Genomic DNA, 21,417 nt, shown 5'->3' with positions numbered 1-21,417 from the left:
ATGGTACATTAGTGGAAAATAAAGCAAAATTAATTTTCTGAAAACAAACAAAAATAACTCGGAATAATAAAACAAAAAGGTAAGGTTGAATTGCTCTGGGTTCTGTGACAACAAAACTAGGTGTTTTAACAAAAACAGGTTATAAAACAGGAAACACAGGAAAGACCATCAACAGTGGAATCCAAAATGGACTAGAGTGCAAAGGAGACAACATTCATATCAATTACAGAGAGATGATCTGATGAAGTTGGGGAAAATCACAAGACTGGGTTCTGGTGGGAATGCTGAGATTTTTTCATGCAGGCGAAGCTTCACTTTTTCTTAGCTGTATAAAATATGAAAGACACATAGAAAATATCAAGTTATTCAACAATAGCTCTGTTAACATGGTAAGTCTTGACAGGCCTGTAGAGAATCACTCTTATAAAAGAATGGCAAAAAGGAAAGCATTTGACGTGTTCTGGTCAGATTTGAACACTGAACCTTTTGACTAAGATGCAGAGCATAATGTGCTGCAGAGAAATAATACACTCTAAGCACACTCATTTCTCAAAGTCATTAAAAACAGAAAAACCACTGAAAGATATCTTAGTAAGACATAGTTCCACAGTGGAACTATGTCTTATATGTATAATCTTTTATGTATAGTAGATATACATAAAAAAACACAGGCATGCTTGAAAATGCCTGAATGTGAAATAGAAAGAAAGGGATACGTGGCTTCAAGCATTCTTGTCATTACTGTAAAATACTGTAAAAGAGCTTCTTTGCAATAGCCAAACAAGACAAATTAACAGTTCAATTCCTGTGGCAAAGCGCAAACTGTTCTTTTTGCTCATAATGAAAGTACATTGGTTGAACTGAATCCTAATTAGGGATATCAAATTATAATACGCATACTAGCTGCAATTTTCAGATTTTAACATGCAATTCTTTTTAGAAAACTGTTCATGCATTAATTTGTATTAAGCTCACACAGAAATCTCAATAAATTATAGCCTATTGAAGAACATGGTTCAAAAGAGACAAAATTATTATTTTTTTAATTATATATCAAATCTTTTTTTTTTTACCTTAATGACATCATTGTATATCGTTACAAATTCTTTTGCAGGACAGTGTGAGCGATCTGATTTACACTCCCAAACAGTAGATGGCAATAATGCGCCATTAATGTCGACGCCGACCGCCGCTGAACAACACCGAGAAGAAGAAACCGGAGCGTTCCTGTTCGCTCGTTGCTAGAGGACGTTGGTGTCACAGAGGAGAGCAGCTCGTCGACTATTCCTATTTCCCCTAAACTAACCTCAAAGAAGAACCGAAAGGAAGATGTTTTCCCGTGCAGTGAGACCCACCGTCGGCCTGGCTCGGAGCCTGTCCACCTCCTCGCAGAACCACGCCAAGGTGGCGGTGCTGGGCGCTTCTGGCGGCATAGGCCAGCCGCTCTCCCTGCTGCTGAAGAACAGCCCCTTGGTGAGCCAGCTCTCCCTCTACGATATCGCCCACACTCCCGGGGTGGCCGCTGACCTCAGCCACATCGAGACCAGGGCCCAGGTGAGCGGCCACATAGGCCCCGACCAGCTGGGCGCCGCTCTGAAGGGCTGCGAAGTGGTGGTTATCCCCGCCGGCGTGCCGAGGAAGCCCGGTATGACCCGAGACGACTTGTTCAACACCAACGCCACCATCGTAGCTAACCTGGCGGACGCTTGCGCACGCCACTGCCCCGAGGCCATGATCTGCATCATTGCCAACCCCGTGAACTCCACCATACCCATTACGTCGGAGGTGATGAAGAAGCACGGAGTGTATAACCCCAACAGGGTGTTCGGGGTCACCACCTTGGACATTGTCAGAGCCAACACGTTTGTGGCGGAGCTCAAAGGCTTGGACCCGGCTCGGGTCAACGTCCCGGTGATTGGTGGTCACGCTGGGAAGACCATTATCCCCCTGATCTCCCAGTGCACTCCCAAGGTCGAGTTTCCTTCCGACCAGCTCACAGCCCTGACCGAGAGGATCCAGGAGGCCGGTACGGAGGTGGTGAAAGCCAAGGCGGGGGCGGGGTCCGCCACCCTTTCCATGGCGTACGCAGGTGCCCGCTTCACCTTTTCTGTCCTGGACGCCATGAACGGGAAGGAGGGCGTGGTCGAGTGCGCGTTCGTCAGGTCTGAGGAGACGGAGTGCAAGTACTTCTCCACGCCGCTGCTGCTCGGCAAGAATGGCATCGAGAAGAACCTGGGGCTGGGCAAGCTGTCTGCGTTTGAGGAGAAGCTGGTGGCCGACGCCATGGGGGAGCTGAAGGCTTCCATCAAGAAGGGCGAGGACTTTGTGGCCCAGATGAAGTAATCAGGAGCCGGTTGAGTCAAGAAAACCAGCTGTGATGGATAATTTGTTCAGTCTCACAAGACATCAGACTAACTAAAGATCCACCAGTGTTTCCTTTCTTTTTCTGTTAGCAGTTGGGTCATTTCCTTTTATTTTTGTTTGACTTTTATTCCTCCTTACCAACCACAGCTTTGTTCTGTGTGTATAATTCGTGCCCATTCTCTACCGTACTGTGATTTGTTTTTCAGTTGCTAATTTAAATTCAGTCTGTATTTGCATAGACTTTTCTGCTGTGAACAAGGAGGGAACGCTGTCATATGTCTACTGATGCTAAAACGGTTGTTATTACTGAAGAGCAAAATATTCACTCCACCAATAAACAGATTAGCTTTAAAATGCTTCCTTTCCTTTACCTTTCTTGCATGATGGTTTAAAAGAGTGAGAAGGTCAGCATGTCTGGTCAGGTTTCTTTGTGCAGGGCCGGACTTTAGCAAGGACTTACCAGGGGCAGAAACCTGGGGACCCAAAACACATGCTGTATTCATAGAACTAATGTGTTGCTAAAGAGGTCAAAAACCTCAAAACTGAGATTTTTATGTACATAATTTGATCATGAGTGAATGAAAACATTTGAAATTACTCGAGAATGATGTCACAAACCTAATGTGTGTCAGAGACTGCGCTTTGTCGCCACACACAGGCCTGGGGTGGTTACTGTAACATTTTGCATTTGTTATTTTTATGGGTTCTAGAAACAATTCTATTAACAGTTAAGTTTTGTTTTGGTGGTCTTTTTTCAAAGTATTAACAGAGAAGAAAAGGAGAAAACAGCCCAAAGTCAGAACATCGAATACCCTACTTTTATGGGATCCCTGCTATGCCCTGCAGCATTCCAGGGTATGAAGATATTTTAAGGAAGTACAAAAACAAAGATGAATTCACGAGAAGGTATACTGTTATAAAAGTCATAAAAACCACTAAGTTGATGTGTACCTTTCAATCTGTTGCATACATAGAGACTGGTATAGCTGGGGTACCAAAAACTGGGCTCATATTCTTTTAAATCCAGCACTGAGGGTGGTATCCAAATCTGGGATCCCAAATCAGCAAGATATGAACTAGAGTTCTTTGGAAATTCAGCTAAATAATTATAAATCACATCTGCATTGATCACAAAAAAGGTCTGGCAAATTTGTCATATGTTTACATTATTTCACTCCTGCTTAATTGACCATAGTGGAAACAAATTCTCAACCAGAAGTTATGATCACAAATCAGAAACAGCAGCTTTAGGAGCCACCATTTTCTCAGCCACTCAATGAATCAACAATTTACATATCTAACATTTAATATCTCAAGTTGCAGAAATTTATAATGACTAATCATAAATCTTATCTAGGAATTTACACTAGTTGATTATTAAACATGGCAGGCTATCAAGCACTTTATGACACCACTAGATAACACAGAACCATGTTTGTTTCTCAACAAGCTAACTCTGGACTGTTCCAGCGGTTCTTATGTGATCAACATTGTTGCTAATCAGCTAAGAACTAGTCAGGGTTTATGGAGTTGGACAAACAACACGCACAAATAGAAACCATTACAGCTTTATTTTACATACAGTTTTTTTTTTTTTTTGTTCTGGTTGATGAGATTTATTTGGAGCACAGAATCTATTTACACAAAAGGAGGGGAGAAAAAAAATAGTGCTCCGGAAGATTTAGCACTTCTTTGGATAAACTTTGTTTTCATCCCAGATGTACATATTTCAGTTTTGGACACGGCACTCAGCTTTGTGTCAGTATGAAGCTGGCAAGAGCTAATACTTATATTTTTGTTCTTTACAAAATTTGCACCAGATAGATCTACACAACAAGTACAACAATAATAATAAACTGTTCTACACACAGTTTCTTGCAGAAGTATTTACGCACTTTGAACTTTTTAAATTTTGTTTTACATTTTGCTGAGTCACAAGCACAAACGTCCAGATATTTCATTTGGATCTTAAGGGACAGTCCAACAAGTGGTAAATAGTTGTGAAGTAAAAAGTAATGTGCTAAAAACATATAACTTTGATCACATCCAACCAGAGCACCTTCTACCACAGACGTGTTCTGTACCTAACATGGCTAGAGGTTTGTGGTAAACAGGACTCCTCATTGCTTTGTTTCAACAAGTGTTTTCTTCTTGACACGTATCCATTAAGATAGATTCTTGGAGTTACCTTTGTCCTCTTGACTGCGCCTTATATTTGTGTACAGTACTCCTTTTCTGATAGGACACCCAACATCTGGGTGTCCTATCAGTTAACATAGACTCCCAAATCTTGGTGGATTTGCAGTGTTTCTGTACTTTTGTAAGTTTATGATGCCAAACTAAACAGTGTGTCATGTGATTTTTAAAGATTGGTTTACTGTTTTGGAACCTAACACTACTTTAAAAGCCTCTACGACTTTATTCCTGACCGGCTTGCTGTGCCCCTTGGTCTTCCTGATGCTCTTTGTTCACTAATGTCCTCTAACAAACTTTATTATAACCTATTCCTGTGTTATAATCAGACTAAGTTATTAAAAACCTTGAGTTTATTTACAAATCAGGTGACATCTGAAGCAATACATTATTTTGGACAATATCTTGTCCAAAGAAATGTATTGTTGCTTATGGACAAAGCAACAATTGGAGACTGATGTGACACATATTAGGTTAAAGGGGGTTGAATGCAAGTCGCACTATTCAAATTTTTATTTGTAGAAAAAAGATAAAATCATAGATTTTTTTTTCATTTCACAATTTGCACCACTTTATGTTGGTCTAGCAAATAAAATATCTGTAAAATACATTGAAGTTTATGGTTGTAAAGCAATAAAAAAAATGTTCAATGGATGTAAATACTTTTGCGAAGCACTGTGATGCTGTAAAATCAATCTACGTTTGGAACCAAAGATACACATCGTTGTACCAAAGTCCCATTAAATAACCGTATGAACAAGCACATATGTCTCCATCTTAGTCAGTTTGTCTGACAGTCCTCTGTAGTCACAGAGTATTCCCAGTTTCCAGACATCAGTGTCTCCGTAAAGCTTTCACGTGAGACACTTTGAACGGTGATGCAGTCTTTGAGATCAAAAGGGCTTACAGTCCATGAATAACGCTGATGTAATAACGGTCTGTTGAAACCATACAAGTAGCAGCAACACCCCTGTAAGGAGGGGTCAAAAAGGGGAGAGAAAGTGGGCGGGGGAAGGAAGGGTTGGGATGTCATGGAGCAGGAAGGAAGGGGAGACAACCAGAGGGGTGGGGGTCGGTCGTCGTCTGTCCCCAGCTTTATTGCACGAGGCCGTCTTCAGGAGGGATTGTCTGTGAGTCGTGGCCTCTCCGGTGTCGGTTCTCCGTTTTGTTCCTGTTATCAGAGTCTTCCCGTTCACCCGCATCCCGCTCTCGCTTTCTCTCCCTCCGTCCCTCCTGGCTCTCCTTGTCCTTGCGGTTATTGCGATTCCTCCTCTCTTTTCGGTCGGACTTCCTCCGTGTTCCTGAAAACCGAGGAAATTTGACAAGGAAGACGATTAGTGTAGTTCAGTTGACTTCATTGCTATTCATACTGAAGTTATTTGTTGACAGGAATTTTATCAGAATAAAAGTCAGAGTTTCAGTACATAAATTTGGTCTTATTAATAGATAAAAACAAAATGTCTCGCAGTTAAAACAGATGTTTACGTACACTGTAATTACAACCAAGAGTAAACAATATGGGAATGTTCAGCCACCATACTGCTAAGGAAGAATCGGGTTCTGTTGCTTTCAGATGAACAAACAGCTCAAAACATCAAACAGGAAGTTAGAATTTGGGCACAAGTGGTTCTTCCAAAAGGACAAAACAGTTCTTAGCTCTGTCCCATGAGATATTTGTGGTCAGATGTGTGTAAGCAACATGGCCTATAAACCTGATGCAATTAGGCCAGTTTTGCCTGGAGGAACAAACCCAAAGGTCCGCAAACCGTGGACCGTCTTGGAAACCAAAAATGTCTTACCCGACGTGTAAAGTTTAAAAGACAATCTTAAGAAAATGCATTTCAACTTCTTAATGTAAAAATAAATAAATAAATAAATAAAACAGAAGAAACTCTGCTAATCTATGATTACCTAAATCAAGAGAAATTTGGTCATATTTCTTCTTAGGCAGCAAGTGAAAAATCAAATCTTTTACACAGTATTTGTATAAATTTGATTTTAATTGTAAATCTCAATATGAGTTTATATGAACACAAATTCATAGTTCATGTCATATGAATTTAATAAATCTTAAGTAAAATTCCCCTAACTGCAGGAACCACAAAAACAGACTGAAACCCAGTCCGAACTCCAAATCAGGAGCAGTGTTGATATTTTTTTTTACCACTAGGTGTCAGTCTTTATCAACAAGTAGCTGCTCTACTGTCAGCCTGTCAGCTATTGTGGCACTCTGCATGTGATGAGCAGACCTTTTGTCGAAAATAGAAAGCCTTTAAATAACACCCCCTCAAACTCCCAATCCGTCACCCCCAATTTTATCTGTTCTTGCAACACTGTCTCATAAACAAAAGTGGGAGTTTTTGGAATGCTGAAGGTTTTATCTCTGCCTGAGCCGTGGTTATTAATGATAATAACAAGATATACCCTCAGGGAGGTTGGAGACGGGACCTACGAGTGAAAGCAGAGGAGGCCCTTTCCTGTTGTTGTACGGGTGGCGCTCATGTGTGAGTGGAACGGAGCAGCACGGCCTGCTGTTGGCTGCCTGTTTGGGGATTGTGAAACTGCTGAAGTAGGCAGTGGGCTCAGACACAGGGAGAGAGAAAAAGAGAGATCTGTCTCTCCTGTCTGCAAGCTTTTTTGCCTCCCGCCTCACCCCCTACATGCATTAATCAAGGCAGGTCTCTGGTTGGATCTGTAACCAGGTCCTACTTAAGCCTTTTACACTGGTGTTACAAGAGTCTCCCTAACTACTGTGCAATGTTTCCTGCTAGACGATCTGAGGAGAAAAGAGGCTTTGAGATGGAAACGGGGACACAACAATGTTCAAGTGTTGACAGCAACAGATGGCTTGTTTTCTGTACAACAGAATTGATAGCAAAGGGAGCCGGTTTCATGGATGGATGAGCCGATGGATAGATGGATGGACGGGGTAATCTGGTCCACTGACTCATCCAGGGTATGCCCTCATCCTCTATAAACACAGGAAGTCCCCTTCGCTCTCATTGTTTTCTCTGTCCTGACACCATAACTATTTACAAGTTCAGTGGATTAGTCATACTGTAGCCCCAGCGCTTTTGTTGAACCAGAGCAGAAACCTAATCCATGCCAGTGTTGAGATGATTAGCAGAGTGTTTATCAAGCCAACATGCATTTGGTTTGCTGGAACAGTTTCCGACAGGCTAAACGTAAACTGTGAGTGGACGTGCGGATAACAGTCCCTGAATGGGACACCTGTGTTGTTTTACAACATTTACCATAGACACTCTCAAATTTCCATTTGCTATGAGTTGCTATCAAAAACCTGAAGGTACAGAGAGCTTGGCTTGTTCAAAAATAAGAAACAAAATTCTGTATTTATCGCTCAAAGGTTGACGTTTGGGATAATTAATTTTCTTGGAACCAATGTCTGTCTCATAGGACTTATGTTGATTAATGATTAGGTGGCGATGGTGGAAGGAGTTCGATTCTGCGGAAGAAGAAGCAAGACACTTCATCCACCTTGCATCACCGTGTGAATGTGTGCATAAATGGGAATGACTGATTTCATTGTAAAGCGTCTTTACATTGCATCAGTGCAATAAGTTGTGAGCAAGTTGTCTTGGTCATGCGTGATAGTAGGATAGCTTGAGAGATGTGGTCACTAATCTGGTCTGTTGCGGTGACAAAAGATCTGATCCAAAGTTAGTCAACTTACTGGTTTGTACCTAATGACCTAATGTACCTAAGAAGGTCATGACATGTGGACTGTAATTGAAGGACTGTAACTGAAGGAGCTGAAAAGCTGAAAGGAACGCCCTCAGTATGGTGGTTGGATGAAGAGCGAATGTAAGCAGCTTGAGGTGGAATCACTGCTTCTCAGCACTGGAAGGAGTTGGTTTGGTTCAAGGATATGATCTTTGGAGGTTTTCCATGCAAGTAGCCCTCGGAGAAGACAGTGGGACAGAATTTGCTGGAGGGTCAAGGTGTTCCCTGACCTGGAAACACCTTGGGAGGAATACATCCACAATCCATTTTTGGATTGATGTGAAAAAATTGATAAGTAAAAAAAAACAGCGAAGTTCCAAGTGAAATGTCTGCTCCTGAATGTTATTTGTAGATATCCACAGTTTTTTTTGTCAAACACAGATGATAAGTGTTTAGAATTGAATTTATTCCTGAGGCAGATTTATGAGTGATCAGGATAGGATGGTTTTAGGCTATGGTCAGATATGTTTTGGTCAATGTTGATAATGAAAAGGGAAGGGTCCGATAACAGAGTCTTGAGGCACCCCTAGTTTGACAGTAGCTGTATTCAGAGTGTTATCAAATGTAGCAAACTGCTTCCTGTTAGATAAATAGTACTTAAATCAGGAAGGAGTTGTACTGGTCATACAAGGTAGGGGATAACAAGAGATGTCTGAAAAAGAAAACCCTGATTGGTCCAAAGTTTTGAAGTAAGAAGTTTAACAGCGTGTGGGACAGTGTGCTCACACAGAACACGCTATCCACAAGTGCTGCGGTTCCCTCAGAAATGATGAATACCAGTTGCAAGAACATGTTGCATTCGTTGTCTTGTTTCCCAGCATAGGTTTGTCTGTAACAGCAGCTTGTAGAAATTAAACACAAAGACACAAAGAAAAGCAATAGCGAAAAGAAACCCTCAGGGAGGTAATGACAGAAAAACCATCATGTTGTGTGTCGCTGACAGACAGAGAATAAGTGTTCAGAGGTATATTTAAAGAGACACTGTGGGTTTTATGTTGTTACATCCTCTGTGGCAGCCGTTCAGTCGGTGGGGGAGCTTTTGGCGGGAGACAGTCCGGGATTAAAGGCCTTGGGCTGTCCCACAAGTGGAATGCCTGCTGCATGGCTGCCAGGATGTCACCGTGGGGGTTGTGGTGTGAGTAATGCTCACTCACTCAGATATATACATACACGCTGAGTGGATGACTGGCGGTAGCTTGTATAGCTATATGTTTCAAAGTGTGTCTTTTTCTGCATGTGTTGAGCCCCGCAGACAGACAAATGGTCCATCTGGAAGGTGAAGCTTAGTACCACTGAAGGACAAATTAGTCAGAAATCATTTGAGGGAAGACAAATGAGGATGTGTGGGTATGCATATTTATATTCAGTGGATTGTGATGAAGCTCAACTGGATGTCAGAGCCGATAGATCTGCACATAAACGCCTGTGGGATGTCAGTATGAGGCTGGAGAAGATCCTTATTATAGCTGTTGATTAATTATGCAAAATGAGATACTCAGCAGTTTATATAAAGATTAATGAAATACTACAGCTGCCTGATTTTTCAGATTGTTTCCTGAGTTCATTCTCAACTTTCTCAAAGCGCATATTGAGAAACTCAGAAAGAGTTGTGCAAAGTAAATACAGGAACAGTATCACCAATACTAATCCCAATACCAATATCAATATGCTTAAGTATGATGTATCATTAAGATACTAACTTTTAGGAGTTTTTGTGTTTTTTTTACTTTGGAATTATTTTCTAAAATCTGTCTCAGATTAATAGGTGTCTACAAAATACTTTAATAACATAAACACGATTAAGAGAAACAATAGAAGAACAAAAGAAATATTATCAATATTTTGGATCAGTCTGCTCACTTCTAGTGACTTTTAAATGACTCTAATAATTGAATTCCTCCTTTTCTGTTAGTTTCAGAACCACAAACTCCATCATGGGACCAGTGGTACATTTTTTTTTCTTCTTGTGAAAAAAAAAATAGAATGAACAGAATTGTAAAATAAGGTGTCAAAGGAAACTTGAAGTTGGTATCACTAAGGAAGGCCTGATTGGTGCACCTCTAAAGTAGTAATGGTAATAAAAAAAAACACATAAAAAAGGAGAAGATGTGAAAAAAAAGAAATAACATTTGCCAACTACAGGAAAAGGAAAAGGAGACACAGGCTTTATGGGGGGAGGAGGTATAGCAGCTAGAGGAGAAAGCACAAAAAGAGGAAGAAGGGAAGAAGGATGTATCAGTGTTGGAGGGCCGCTGGAGGATTACTGGGGGCTCTCTGAGGTCAGGCCACTGACCCCCTAGCGTGTGCAGAACGTAAACACCGAGGAGAGGATGCGCCGAGGCAGATAATTAGCCTCCATTCACTGTGGAGTCTCTTGGAGATCAGGCAACTGAGTAATCATGAGGGCAGCAGTGATAAGAGCGGTCTGCTCTCTCCGTCTCACTCTGGTTGCATCAGTTTCAGTCGAATCCAAATTAAAGTCCCAGGTCTTGGTCTGAGTGAATCAAAGTGCCACTGCAGCGCTGATGGCTTTCCTCGGCGTGTGTCTGCATGAAGGTCGTGTGTGTGAAGGGATGTGCATTGAGATGCTGACAGACGGTGATTAAATGGGAGACTGAGGTTACATTTCCCAGTCCAACTCGTATCAGTTCTAGAGCGCTGGAATTTGAGCGCCTAGAAGCGTGTGCAGTTGTCTGGCCTGTTTAAAGCACACACAGCCTAGCTTTAGCTGGGCATATATGTCCTGCTATTGTGTGTGTATGTGTGTATGGAGCAAATTATCGTGTGTGTATTAGCAGCTGTGGGGATAAACCAATACTGATCCCCTGGTCGCCTCGTGCCTCCCAAGAGGAGGATGTTGATGTTGAGCTGGCTGTCTCTGCTCCACAGCCAACTGCTTCTTGCCGCATCACACATGCACACGCCGACACACACACACATACAAACACAAGCACAGTGTTTGTTCTGTAAGTGTGAGGCCCCAAGGGACTGGATCTCAGCCTCCTACCCTGACTGCAATCTGTCATGTAAACCTGCAGAACCCCCAGAGGACAAAAAAACCCCACAACGAGCCATAGCCAACGACCGACCACCTCGGTACCCACAATTGCACCAACCCCCTCCCAAAAAACCCCCCCAAAAAACACCTATCTTCCAAGTGGTTGTAAAAGTGCCACAGGCTGCAAATTTCAAAAAGACGAACCCTGTCTGAAAGCAGTTTTCACACCGTTCATTAGGAATCATCCCTGTTTACTAAGAGCACAGAGAGAGGCTTTCACTGTTTCAAACCTAAAGTGGGGTCTGGAGGGGAAAAGAAAAAACCCACACAAAATATACAAAACATCCCGCAATAGGCACCGTCCTTTGTTTGCTCCCCCCACTGTCCTGACTGCAGCCACAATGACAGTCGTCTGAGTAAACAGCCAGAGTCCTGAGCGGAAGACAGGCTTGTTCTGGTTGTACAAACTGAAGCAGAGCGGTCTGGAATGCATAGAGCTGAAACTGAGCCATGTATTCCAAACACAGCATTGGCAGTGAACCTGAAGGATTGGGAGCCATTACCATTGGCTGGATTGGTGGCTTTAATCGATACGTACAGCTTTTAGAGTCACATTGGCCCGGAGGGTTCTTTAATGAGGAGAGAGAAACAGCGAGGAGGTTTTATTCACCTGGACATCTCTTTTTCTTGACCAGACACTCTTTGACCTCAGAGATCTCTGGGCAGGGATTGCCAAACGGAGATGGATACTGCAGGACCTGCCTTGTGCGGGTCTCCTGGCCCCGTCTGAAGCCGCAGGTTCTGCCTGACCGAGAGCAGGGGCTCCACTCACTCCACTCGCCCACCTCGCAGTGCACTAACAGAGGAAACACGGAGAGGGAGAGGTGACAGTGAGGACTAAGTTTGTCTCCGTTTCTTAAGCACAAAGTATATTCATTCATCTAAAACATTTTCACATTTCACATTTCAGTCTAGCTGAGGCCTTTGTGCCAGATATATGTAGCACACAACACAATCCCCCCGATGACATATTCTCGTACCTGAGCGGTAGATCTATACCGCCCCTCCACAGTCACCGCTCCCTGCTTAGCTTGTCAGTTTAGGTTGACAATCATGTCTTAGTGCGTTTATACACATATAACTAGACTGAGTTTATTAATTAGAACTTAATTAGAACTTAGGTAATCAGTGCATATCCTTTTTTTTTTTTTAGAAGTGTCTGACTAAAGGTGGCAAATATGTTGAACACCATGTATTACTTTTCCCAATCAGGCACTACTATTGTGGTCGTTTATGCCCAGTCTCAATAAAAGACGCAGGCGTATCTCAATAAATTAACAGTTATATTTATTTCAGTAAAAGGTTCATTAATTTGACTGATATTTTCAAACTTTTATTTCTGATAATTATGATAATTTTCCACTTAAAGTGGATGAAAACCCGACATTTAAGATTCGAATAAAACGTACGGTAACACCAACAGAAAACACAATCAAAAAAATTGGGGCTTCATGTTGGATCAGTCTGAAGCCTGTAAAATCTGAAAAGTATATTTAATACCTGCTTACATGTTGCTATTTTGCTGTTTTGATTCTTTTGGTCCTAGAAATTAACCTCTTCTTAACCCAAATTCCAATTCACTGCGGTTTATGTTTGTAGTTAGACATAATTGTGGATGAAAACACCTGAAAAAATCTTATTTGATGCAAATTACAGACCAAATACTTAGAAAGAATCTCCATAAGGTGTGCTTTGGCCTTTAGGGATTTTGACTTGCACTTGGTATTTGCTATCTCTTTGATTTAATTTTTTACTAGAAATTACAAAATGTTCACAGATTAATGTATAAAAAGAGGAAAGGAAGCAAACTTAATATTTGTTAATGCTACATTATGGAGATGGGGGGACAGAAACTAAATCTGTGTTTAGTTACTGTCACTAAGCATACATATCCTTTACAAATATGTAAATTCAGCCCATCGTTTATGTTCCTTTTATATTGCAGAGTTATCAAAGACATTTTTGGACTGTTATTCGTGCTAACCCTCTCACTCTGGATTTACCTTGTGGTGTGCACTCCATTAGTTTGTCATTGGGCTCATAGTCATCTGGACAGATAAGGTGGCACCTTCCATTCATCTGATAAAGGCCAGGCCGGCACCGGGTGCATGTGTCACTGTTCACACATGACTCACACTCCGCAGAGCATCCTGCAGGCACGGTCGCACAACTGAGCTCAGCAAACTTCAAGAAATTCCCACTATTTTCCCAAAAGCCTTGAAAAACGTAAAAATGAGACACTCACTGAGAATGCACTCCCTCTGTGCATCACTGTGGACCATGCCTACAGGGCAGCTGTCCAGGCACTTGCCCAGGTGAAGGTAGAACCCCATTCGGCAGCGTGTGCAGAAGTTCTTGTTAAAGCACGAGTCACACTCCGACCTGCACTCTGATAAAAAAAAACAAACAAACAAAAAAAACACCATCAATGACTATTAAAACATCCGTAGGTAGGTTGGTGTTTCGTAGGTTGATGGCTGGCTGTAGCAAGGAATCAAATTTTCTCAGTATATTTGTTCATACTGCCATGTTGGAGTTAGTCTTAGAAGTAAATAAGAGCAAATGCCGTTGGTGTAACGCAAATCTGAAATGCCTACAGAAGTGTTCGTAGCACTTGAACATTTCCTCATATTTTCACATCGCTACCAAATATAGAGTGATGTGGTCACGATCATGTAAAGTATTCGTTTACCAGTTATTGGACACCTGAAGGCAATTGGTTGCACTGGATTTCTTTAGAGTAAACAGAGCTGAATAAAAATGCAAACTATAAAATGTAAATAAACTTCATCATACTTCTTTTCAGACTCACAGTCACTGAGTAAGTGGTATATTTTCATGTATTTGAGCATGTAAATTTAATAGTAAGGTATTGTATTTACACTTAGAAACATGAAAGTCTTTATCATTATTATGTTTTGTTGGTGAAATGTCTGTCTGAAATAAATAATCATCATCATCACGTGCAATTTGTAATGTGACAAAATGTAAAAAAAAAAAAAGAAAAAAAGAAAAAAAAAGCTTGGGGTAGGTTTAATGATTCTACTATCCCTTTTACATAAAAACCATAAAAGAAAATCCAACACAACGCTTCTATCATTCAGTCAAAGTTGGGTTTAGACTTCAGCTAAAGCACTCCATCGTGTTTCTCTCAACTTGGTGCTAGCTTTTTACTCACTCGTACAGGTGTTTCTCTCAGGGGACCGGGTGCCGTAAAAGCCAGGAGGACAGGAAGTCATGCACACCCCGATTTGTTTCATCCCGATCCTCTCCAAATGCATGAAGAGACGAGGCTTGCAGGACAGACAGCCATTGTAGTCCGAGCAGGTCAGGCAGCCACTCTGCTGGCACCCCGAGCTGCCACCGGTCATCGCTGTGGACAGAAACAGACAACTTTCATCATGATAAATGAAACACTAAGATTACATGTGAGAAAAGTGCAACTCCAGGGGTTTGACCAGATACATGGCAACTTGTTGATTGGTTTTACAAGTTCTATCAGAGGCAAAAGATCTCATAATTCAGTCTCACACTTTCAGATGCAGTTGATGCTGGCCTATTGAAAAATGCATGACAGGTTAAGTCCTGATTTTGTCAAACATCAAATAGTGTCACTTAGTCAAAAATTGAAATAAAAAAATAAATGGTCTTTGAAAGCCCCTAACCAGACAAGAAATGATTAGTTAACTTAATCAGAACGTAATCAGGCATCACAGCTAGTAGCTGGAGACATTTCAAGCATTTGACATACCGAGCTGAGTAAAACATTGCAAACAGAACATCTGCATAAATCATTTGTTTAATGTATATATGGCATTTCTAATCTGTGATGCTCATGCTCTAACTGTCTGCACCTTGTCCAAAAAATGGTGAATACTAAATTACCAGACTTGTGCTTTTTTTTTTTTTTACCAAATACAACATAATTTACAATGTCATTGAAATGAAAGGCAGATACACAACAGAGGTGAAGATAATACACATAGATACCATCATAAGTGGCAACCCGTCCCACTTAACTAAGAGCCAGTCTGACAACTCTGATTTTAGTTTGTAGTAAAAATGAAATTACAGTGTAGATGTTTCAAAACATATATTCAAGTCTTTACGAAATTATACTACTGCACACATGAGACCCCTCTGCATTTCAACCTTAAACACTGCATCCAACCTTTATAACAAAATAAAGACATATTGGTGGATTATTTGTTGCACAGCTGCCTTTAGTAAACAAAGAATAAATGGACTGAACCTTTATATGGGTTTTCTAATCATACTGACCAGTCAAATCAATCCTGCAACAGAGTTTGATTCACAAAGCCACAATGTTCGTACTCTTCTTATACATTGATCAGCAGAGCAGAAGGCAAAATTAGGGCTAAGTGCCTTGCTCAGTGGCACATCAATATGTGTTAGGGAGAAGCTGAAGTTAATACCATAACTCCCCTACTTTGTTACAGCTGCCACTAAAAATATGCAGTTTCTTCAACATCTACATCTCTGAAGTCTGTAGCAAGGACTCATCAATCGAGCTTTATCTGTTGTTTTCAACATAAACATCATAAGAATGAACAATAATTAACAAAAAAGCTAAATGTGAAACACTTCACTGTGGGTGTTATTCACCCAGTCATGCACACCCCGAACTCTTACATCAACAATTGGACGTAAACATTTATTCACGTCAACAGCAGGTTTTAGACCTCTGACTTGAAATTTCAACTTTGCATAAAAAAGATCAGTGTAGCTGCTACAAGTTATGTCATGAAATCAGGCTGAGTACATCGATCATGCAGATCACGCCTGAACAACAGCGTGCATAATGCCGCAATGCAGCAGTAGCTAGCATTACAGTAATGGTTTTCTCTGTTCTTTTCTCTTTACCTGAAGGATCATCCCAAACCTTAGAAGTCAAAATGACTAAACCAGATACAGATAAATTATGGAGTTGAGTTAATTCTCCGTCACCATCCCTAATGATGTTTATAAGGTACAGCAGTGCGTCATGGTAGGGTTAGGATTAGGGTTTGGTTTTCCTCCGTCGCATGGAAATGCCTTATAAACTTTGTGTATTTCTCAATTCAGGCCTTAGCTGCCAGTTCATCATAGATCATAGAAACTTTGTTTGAAATATCCTGACTGTCTTTACAAGAGCCGTCCACAGGCCGACTTGCATTCCTGCTAAGCTGCTCAGAGACAGGAATTCAGGCAGGCTAAGCCTCAGCTAGACTGCCTGCATCTCTGTAGCGCACCAAGGAAGACGAATACATGGGAAATGAGCAGGTTTTCATCTTTGTTTGAATTATGAAATGACAGAAGAAACACTTAAGCGATTGTGTTAGATGGGCAGTTATATGAAAATGTAAACCTATTTATCTGGGATTGTTCACATATTGATGTTTAATCTTATATTTTATTCACATCTGGGAGATGAAGTAATCTCATTGCATTTCAACAACAAAAATGAGCCTTAGGAAAATATCTTAGGAAAGCTCATAGCTCATTTTAAGTGTCCAAACGTGTCACAAAAAAAGAGTTTTTACACAAGTGTATCTTTCTTCTACATTGTATCATGCAAACATCACCAGTGACTCGTGCACGCACACACACTACTTGAGCCCAGAATTAAATTTTTTTTGTAGGCATCATCATCTTAATTGCACACTGGACGTTTGTGGCTTGGGTTCTGTCTACTGCTTGGTAATCCTGCTCTGTTAACTGAGAGGTCAATGACTCTCCTCTGAGTCCTATTACCCTTTTTGTCCCTCCTGGTCTGTACTCATTCCCCAAAACAATCCCTCCAACCTCCCTAAAAGTGTAGGATATCTGCATCCAGGGAGGGAGTTTGTGGAGATGTTAAATTAACTATCTATTGGCCCGTGGAAAGGTTAGGTGACTGCACTCTACTCTATGTAAGAATGAAGGTGATGTTGCTCTCTCATCTACGAAGCAGAATCACGTGGACCAAGGGATGCTTTGAAAGGCAGCTGAATGGGTTCAGACTGAAAACACACTTCGTTTATTTGTGTTGGACAGCGGTCGCCTGATGGGTGCCTTAAGATTTGTCTTCTGCACAGAATGCCGCCAGCATAGTCTGTTCTTGAGGAAAACTATCATAAACCAAGGTTTTGTCTAGATGACCTTCCTGTTTGCATCCTGCCAACCCTGTTCAGAGGGAGGTCTTAGTGCTGGGTAGAGGAAATAAACAGCTAAGGGTCCTGAAACCTCTCAGAGTACAAAGAACGCCGCATATTTGTACACGCAACATCGTTTACGCTCCTGGAACTTTTTAAAAAAAAAAATGTGTGGACAGTTTCAGTCAGTAATCATCTTCATTTGGATTTTACTGATTGAGCTTCACAAGGTGCACCAAAGAGCAGGCCCGTGTTTAATTTATTCTCAGTAGGAACACAGCAGTTTTATTGAAGAACATCAGTGACCAAACAGCAACATGAAGACCAGACAGGACAGGGAGAAGCTTAGAAAGAAATTAAAATCACAATTTGGTTATAAACCAATGTTCCAATCTTTACACTACAGAAACACAACCTTTTACCAAGTATTTTTTCTTTAGTTTCTAGTTTAAATATCTTAGTACTCTTGAAATAGACAAAAATAACTTACAACTAATTTTTCCACAAACAATGGGAACTTGTTTTAAGTCAATTCTTCTGTAGTATTTATAAAACGTGCTAGTTCCACAACTTAATTGTCTTATTATAAGTGACATTGTTTATCTTTGATGAAAAAGTGCCACTTTTTCATCAATATTAAGAAACTACTGGCTTAAAACAAGCTTTTTGTATTATGCTGAAAACTTACATACTTACTTATAAGTCAGTATTGACTTAATTTACGTTTACTGAGATTTTTGCACTCGGAACTAGACCAAAAATACTTCCTAAATTAAAAAAAAAAAAAAAATTTTCTTGTAGGAAGTTATTAACTACATGGTTTCTTAGTGGAGACCGGCAGTAGTGGATTTCTTAAATCTGGCTTTTATGAAAGAGTGAAAAGTTAAAAGCCACGGCTGGAAGAAAGAAGTAAAAACTCCAGTTGAAAGTTTGCGGTAAGCCATGAGGGATACAGAGAACATGTGGACGAGGTTTCGCTACGCCCTGCATCCACAATCCCTGTGTTCAAACTTGGTGGTGGAAGCGTCATGCTGCGGAGATGCCTTTCTTCTGCAGGGACGTGAAAAGAAGCTGGAACTGTTGAGGAGATGCATGAAGCTAAATGCAGGTCAACCCATGACAAACACAAATGGTTGACTCTGAAAGACGTGAGACTAAAGTAGACAGAAGCACATTCACATGTTAGAAATCTAAAGGTGACTGACAATGTGAGACAGCATTCGAAAACCAATGTTCACCGAAGATTTAGACTGAGCTCGAGCTATGTTGCAAATGAGAATGAGCAAAACTAAGAGGTTCTTGAGTCAGGGGAGCGGAATACAAATGCACACCACACTTTTCAGTTTTTGATGGACAAGAAATAAGAAGGCATGCATAATTGGGAACCCATGAAATGAGATATGGCTAGTTGTGCACTTTTGGCACTGCACTGATGGTCATTACAGAAACATTTCAAATAAAGAACTATCCCTGCTGTCCAAATCAGAGCTTTAATATCAAAAATAGCTTTCAGATATGCTGACAAGTGATACGTAGAATATTCAAGTTATCGCTGCTCTCCTCAAGCAGAATCAGTCACAGAGCCCATCTGGAGACCCTCAGTGCTGCAAAGTGCGTGGGCAGAATAGAAAAGAAAGAAAGGAAGAAAGAATGAACGAAAGAAAGTTTAGTCCATACTTATTTCAGAGAAGAGAGGCCTGGTCAGAGCCCTAGAAATGAGACATGATGTTGGACTTCTGGGAGATAGATGGGAGAAGAAATACCAGCAGAGCCTGATGGAGCATCTCACTCCTGCTGACAGTTTTGCATTAACAGTCACAAGAGGAGTTCAGATTCTATGACTGCAGCCGTCATCTGGAGAAATATCTCCCAATAATGAGATGAAAAGTGGGATATTCAACTCGTGGCGTCTGGACTGGATAAAGTTCATGCCTGAAATTTGCTGCGCTCGCCGCTAGAGAGCGACGCAGGAAGCTGGAGCTCGAGCGCAGAGCGGCAGCTGCTGGACTGCGAGTGGCTCCACACTCGTTTGATCAACCCAATTAAGTTCAATCACAATAAAACAAAGGTGATGTAACAGAAAGTTGTGCAAAACAGAAAACAGTCTCCAGACGGAAATGCTGCAGATGTCATTGTTGCTATTTCATAAAACACAAAAGAAAGAAAACAAGGCAGTGCATTTCAGACACGTCTCAAGCTTATTCAGTCCTGTCTATTACATCGGCGACCATATTAAGCGGGAAGGATATTGTTGAATGAGTTGTAAGTGTAAAAATATTCTACACAAACCTAAATAATACACGCTAATCTTCTGGACCTGGAAAAGGCACGAAGAAAAAAAGTAAAATAATGAACGTTGGTTAAATTTACAAAACGTTAAACAATGATGCGGGAAAATTTACCATAGATTTCTAAGTTTAAAACATAGACAACAAAAAGGGAAGAATTTGAACAACATTCCATAAATGAATGAATTAAAAAAAAATAGATATTTTATTTCTTCCAACCATATTTTGACCTAAACGTCAGCCATCACGCCGATCTACTCACCTTTGTGCTGCCGGTGCCTGGAGCTGCTGTGCGGCTGACAACCAGAGTAATCCATGCAGTTCCAGATGATCAGAACAAAGGAGATCAGTTGCAATTGCATAGTAGCCCAGAGGTGAGACTCCTAAAGCCAATGTCAATGTTCACCAAAACAAGTTGGCGTTTTTTCTTTTTCTTTTAATTTTTTTTGTGTGTAAATGTTTTCCTCCGCCTAAAAAGAGGTTGAAGCTCGGAAAACTCCTAAACGCAGCAGGACGCAGCCCAGCTGTGTGGTGTTATGTGGTGGCTGTGGCGTACCGTGGCCCAATGATGCCTGGGCCGTTTAGACTGTAACATCCTGAATAGGGTCCACATATGTGCCGAGAAGACAAGTCCTCGTTAGAGGTCCGTTATCCGTTCAGAGATGGGAAACATTTCCTTTAAAAAAAAGAAAAGGGAGAAAAACGCGCTAAAAGAAACAAACTCCAATTTCATTTGTTGCGCACATACGCAGTAACAGAATTAAAGATCAGTATGCGAGTTTTAAAAAAGAGGCGAATAGAGACGCTAGGAAGGCTTTAGTGGAACACCAAAGAAGCCTGAAAAGTTAAATCCATTCGTCCGAACTCCAAATTAGGGAACCCTCTCCTCTCTTCTGGTAGAGAGATGCGCCGTGCTCATCTCTCTGTGTGGCTACGTTTACTGCGTCAGGCGCGCTTATTCAGCTCAGCATCAGCTGGAGCACTCAACAGGCGCAAGCACATAAATAAAGTAAAACAGGCAAACAAATAAACTCAGACAAAAAAAAAAAAAAAAAATCTCAATCAGAACGAGGAATCATTAAAACTGATCTCCCAGCAGAGAGTTTCGCAGGTCTTGTAAAGCCGACACCTCCTCCTGCTGCTGCTTCACCGTGTGTGAACCAAAGTAAATCTCCGCAGTTTCAGCGCGTTTCTGCTTTGCGTGCAGGACCCATTCACTCCCTTGATGACTTCAGCCTTCTGCTCTCTCTCTCTCTCTTGTCTCTCTCTCTGTCTCTCTCTCTCTGTCTATCTCTCTCCTCTCCCTATGAGCTCTAAAGTTTATTTAGAGGGCATGCCCCCCGCGTCAGAGAAAGAGAGAGAGGGAGACGCACTGAACGGATTCAGATGCGCACTGTGCTTTCTCTTATTCCTCCTTTGAGTTTGTGCCTCTGCTGGTGCTCATCCGCAGTCTGAATGTGGAAATGATTGCTTGGATTATTGAACTAATTATGTTGTTCTGCCTTTAAACCAAGAGCAGCTCCGACCGATACTAACACAAAATTTTACCACTGACAAAAAAAAGGAAAAAGAAAAAAAAAGGTAAAGGAATCAAAACTGTCTGGTTATTCCTTTTAACTGAATGATGAATTGATGC

General features: G+C 41.1%; 2 protein-coding genes across 2 annotated transcripts; one reads left to right on the top strand and one right to left on the bottom strand.

The window, feature by feature from the left end:
• Positions 1-1,063: 1,063 nt before the first annotated feature.
• mdh2 (malate dehydrogenase 2, NAD (mitochondrial)) lies at positions 1,064-2,718 on the top strand. Its single transcript, XM_044117877.1, has one exon. It carries the CDS (start codon positions 1,330-1,332, stop codon positions 2,341-2,343), a length of 1,014 nt encoding a protein of 337 aa, XP_043973812.1. The 5' UTR covers positions 1,064-1,329; the 3' UTR covers positions 2,344-2,718.
• Positions 2,719-3,916: 1,198 nt separating this feature from the next.
• Positions 3,917-21,008, bottom strand: rspo3 (R-spondin 3). The gene is made up of 6 exons (XM_044117878.1): positions 20,044-21,008; positions 14,538-14,732; positions 13,605-13,748; positions 13,363-13,509; positions 11,970-12,155; positions 3,917-5,858 (listed from the first exon to the last, which is right to left on the bottom strand). Exons 1-6 carry the CDS (start codon positions 20,141-20,143, stop codon positions 5,653-5,655), a joined length of 978 nt encoding a protein of 325 aa, XP_043973813.1. The 5' UTR covers positions 20,144-21,008; the 3' UTR covers positions 3,917-5,652.
• Between the last annotated feature and the right edge of the window lie 409 nt (positions 21,009-21,417).

Source organism: Gambusia affinis, linkage group LG05 (genome assembly GCF_019740435.1).
Source record: "Gambusia affinis linkage group LG05, SWU_Gaff_1.0, whole genome shotgun sequence".
NCBI lineage: Eukaryota > Metazoa > Chordata > Actinopteri > Cyprinodontiformes > Poeciliidae > Gambusia > Gambusia affinis.
The sequence above is the reverse complement of the archived record's forward strand: the minus strand, read 5'-3'. Positions and strand labels throughout refer to the sequence as shown.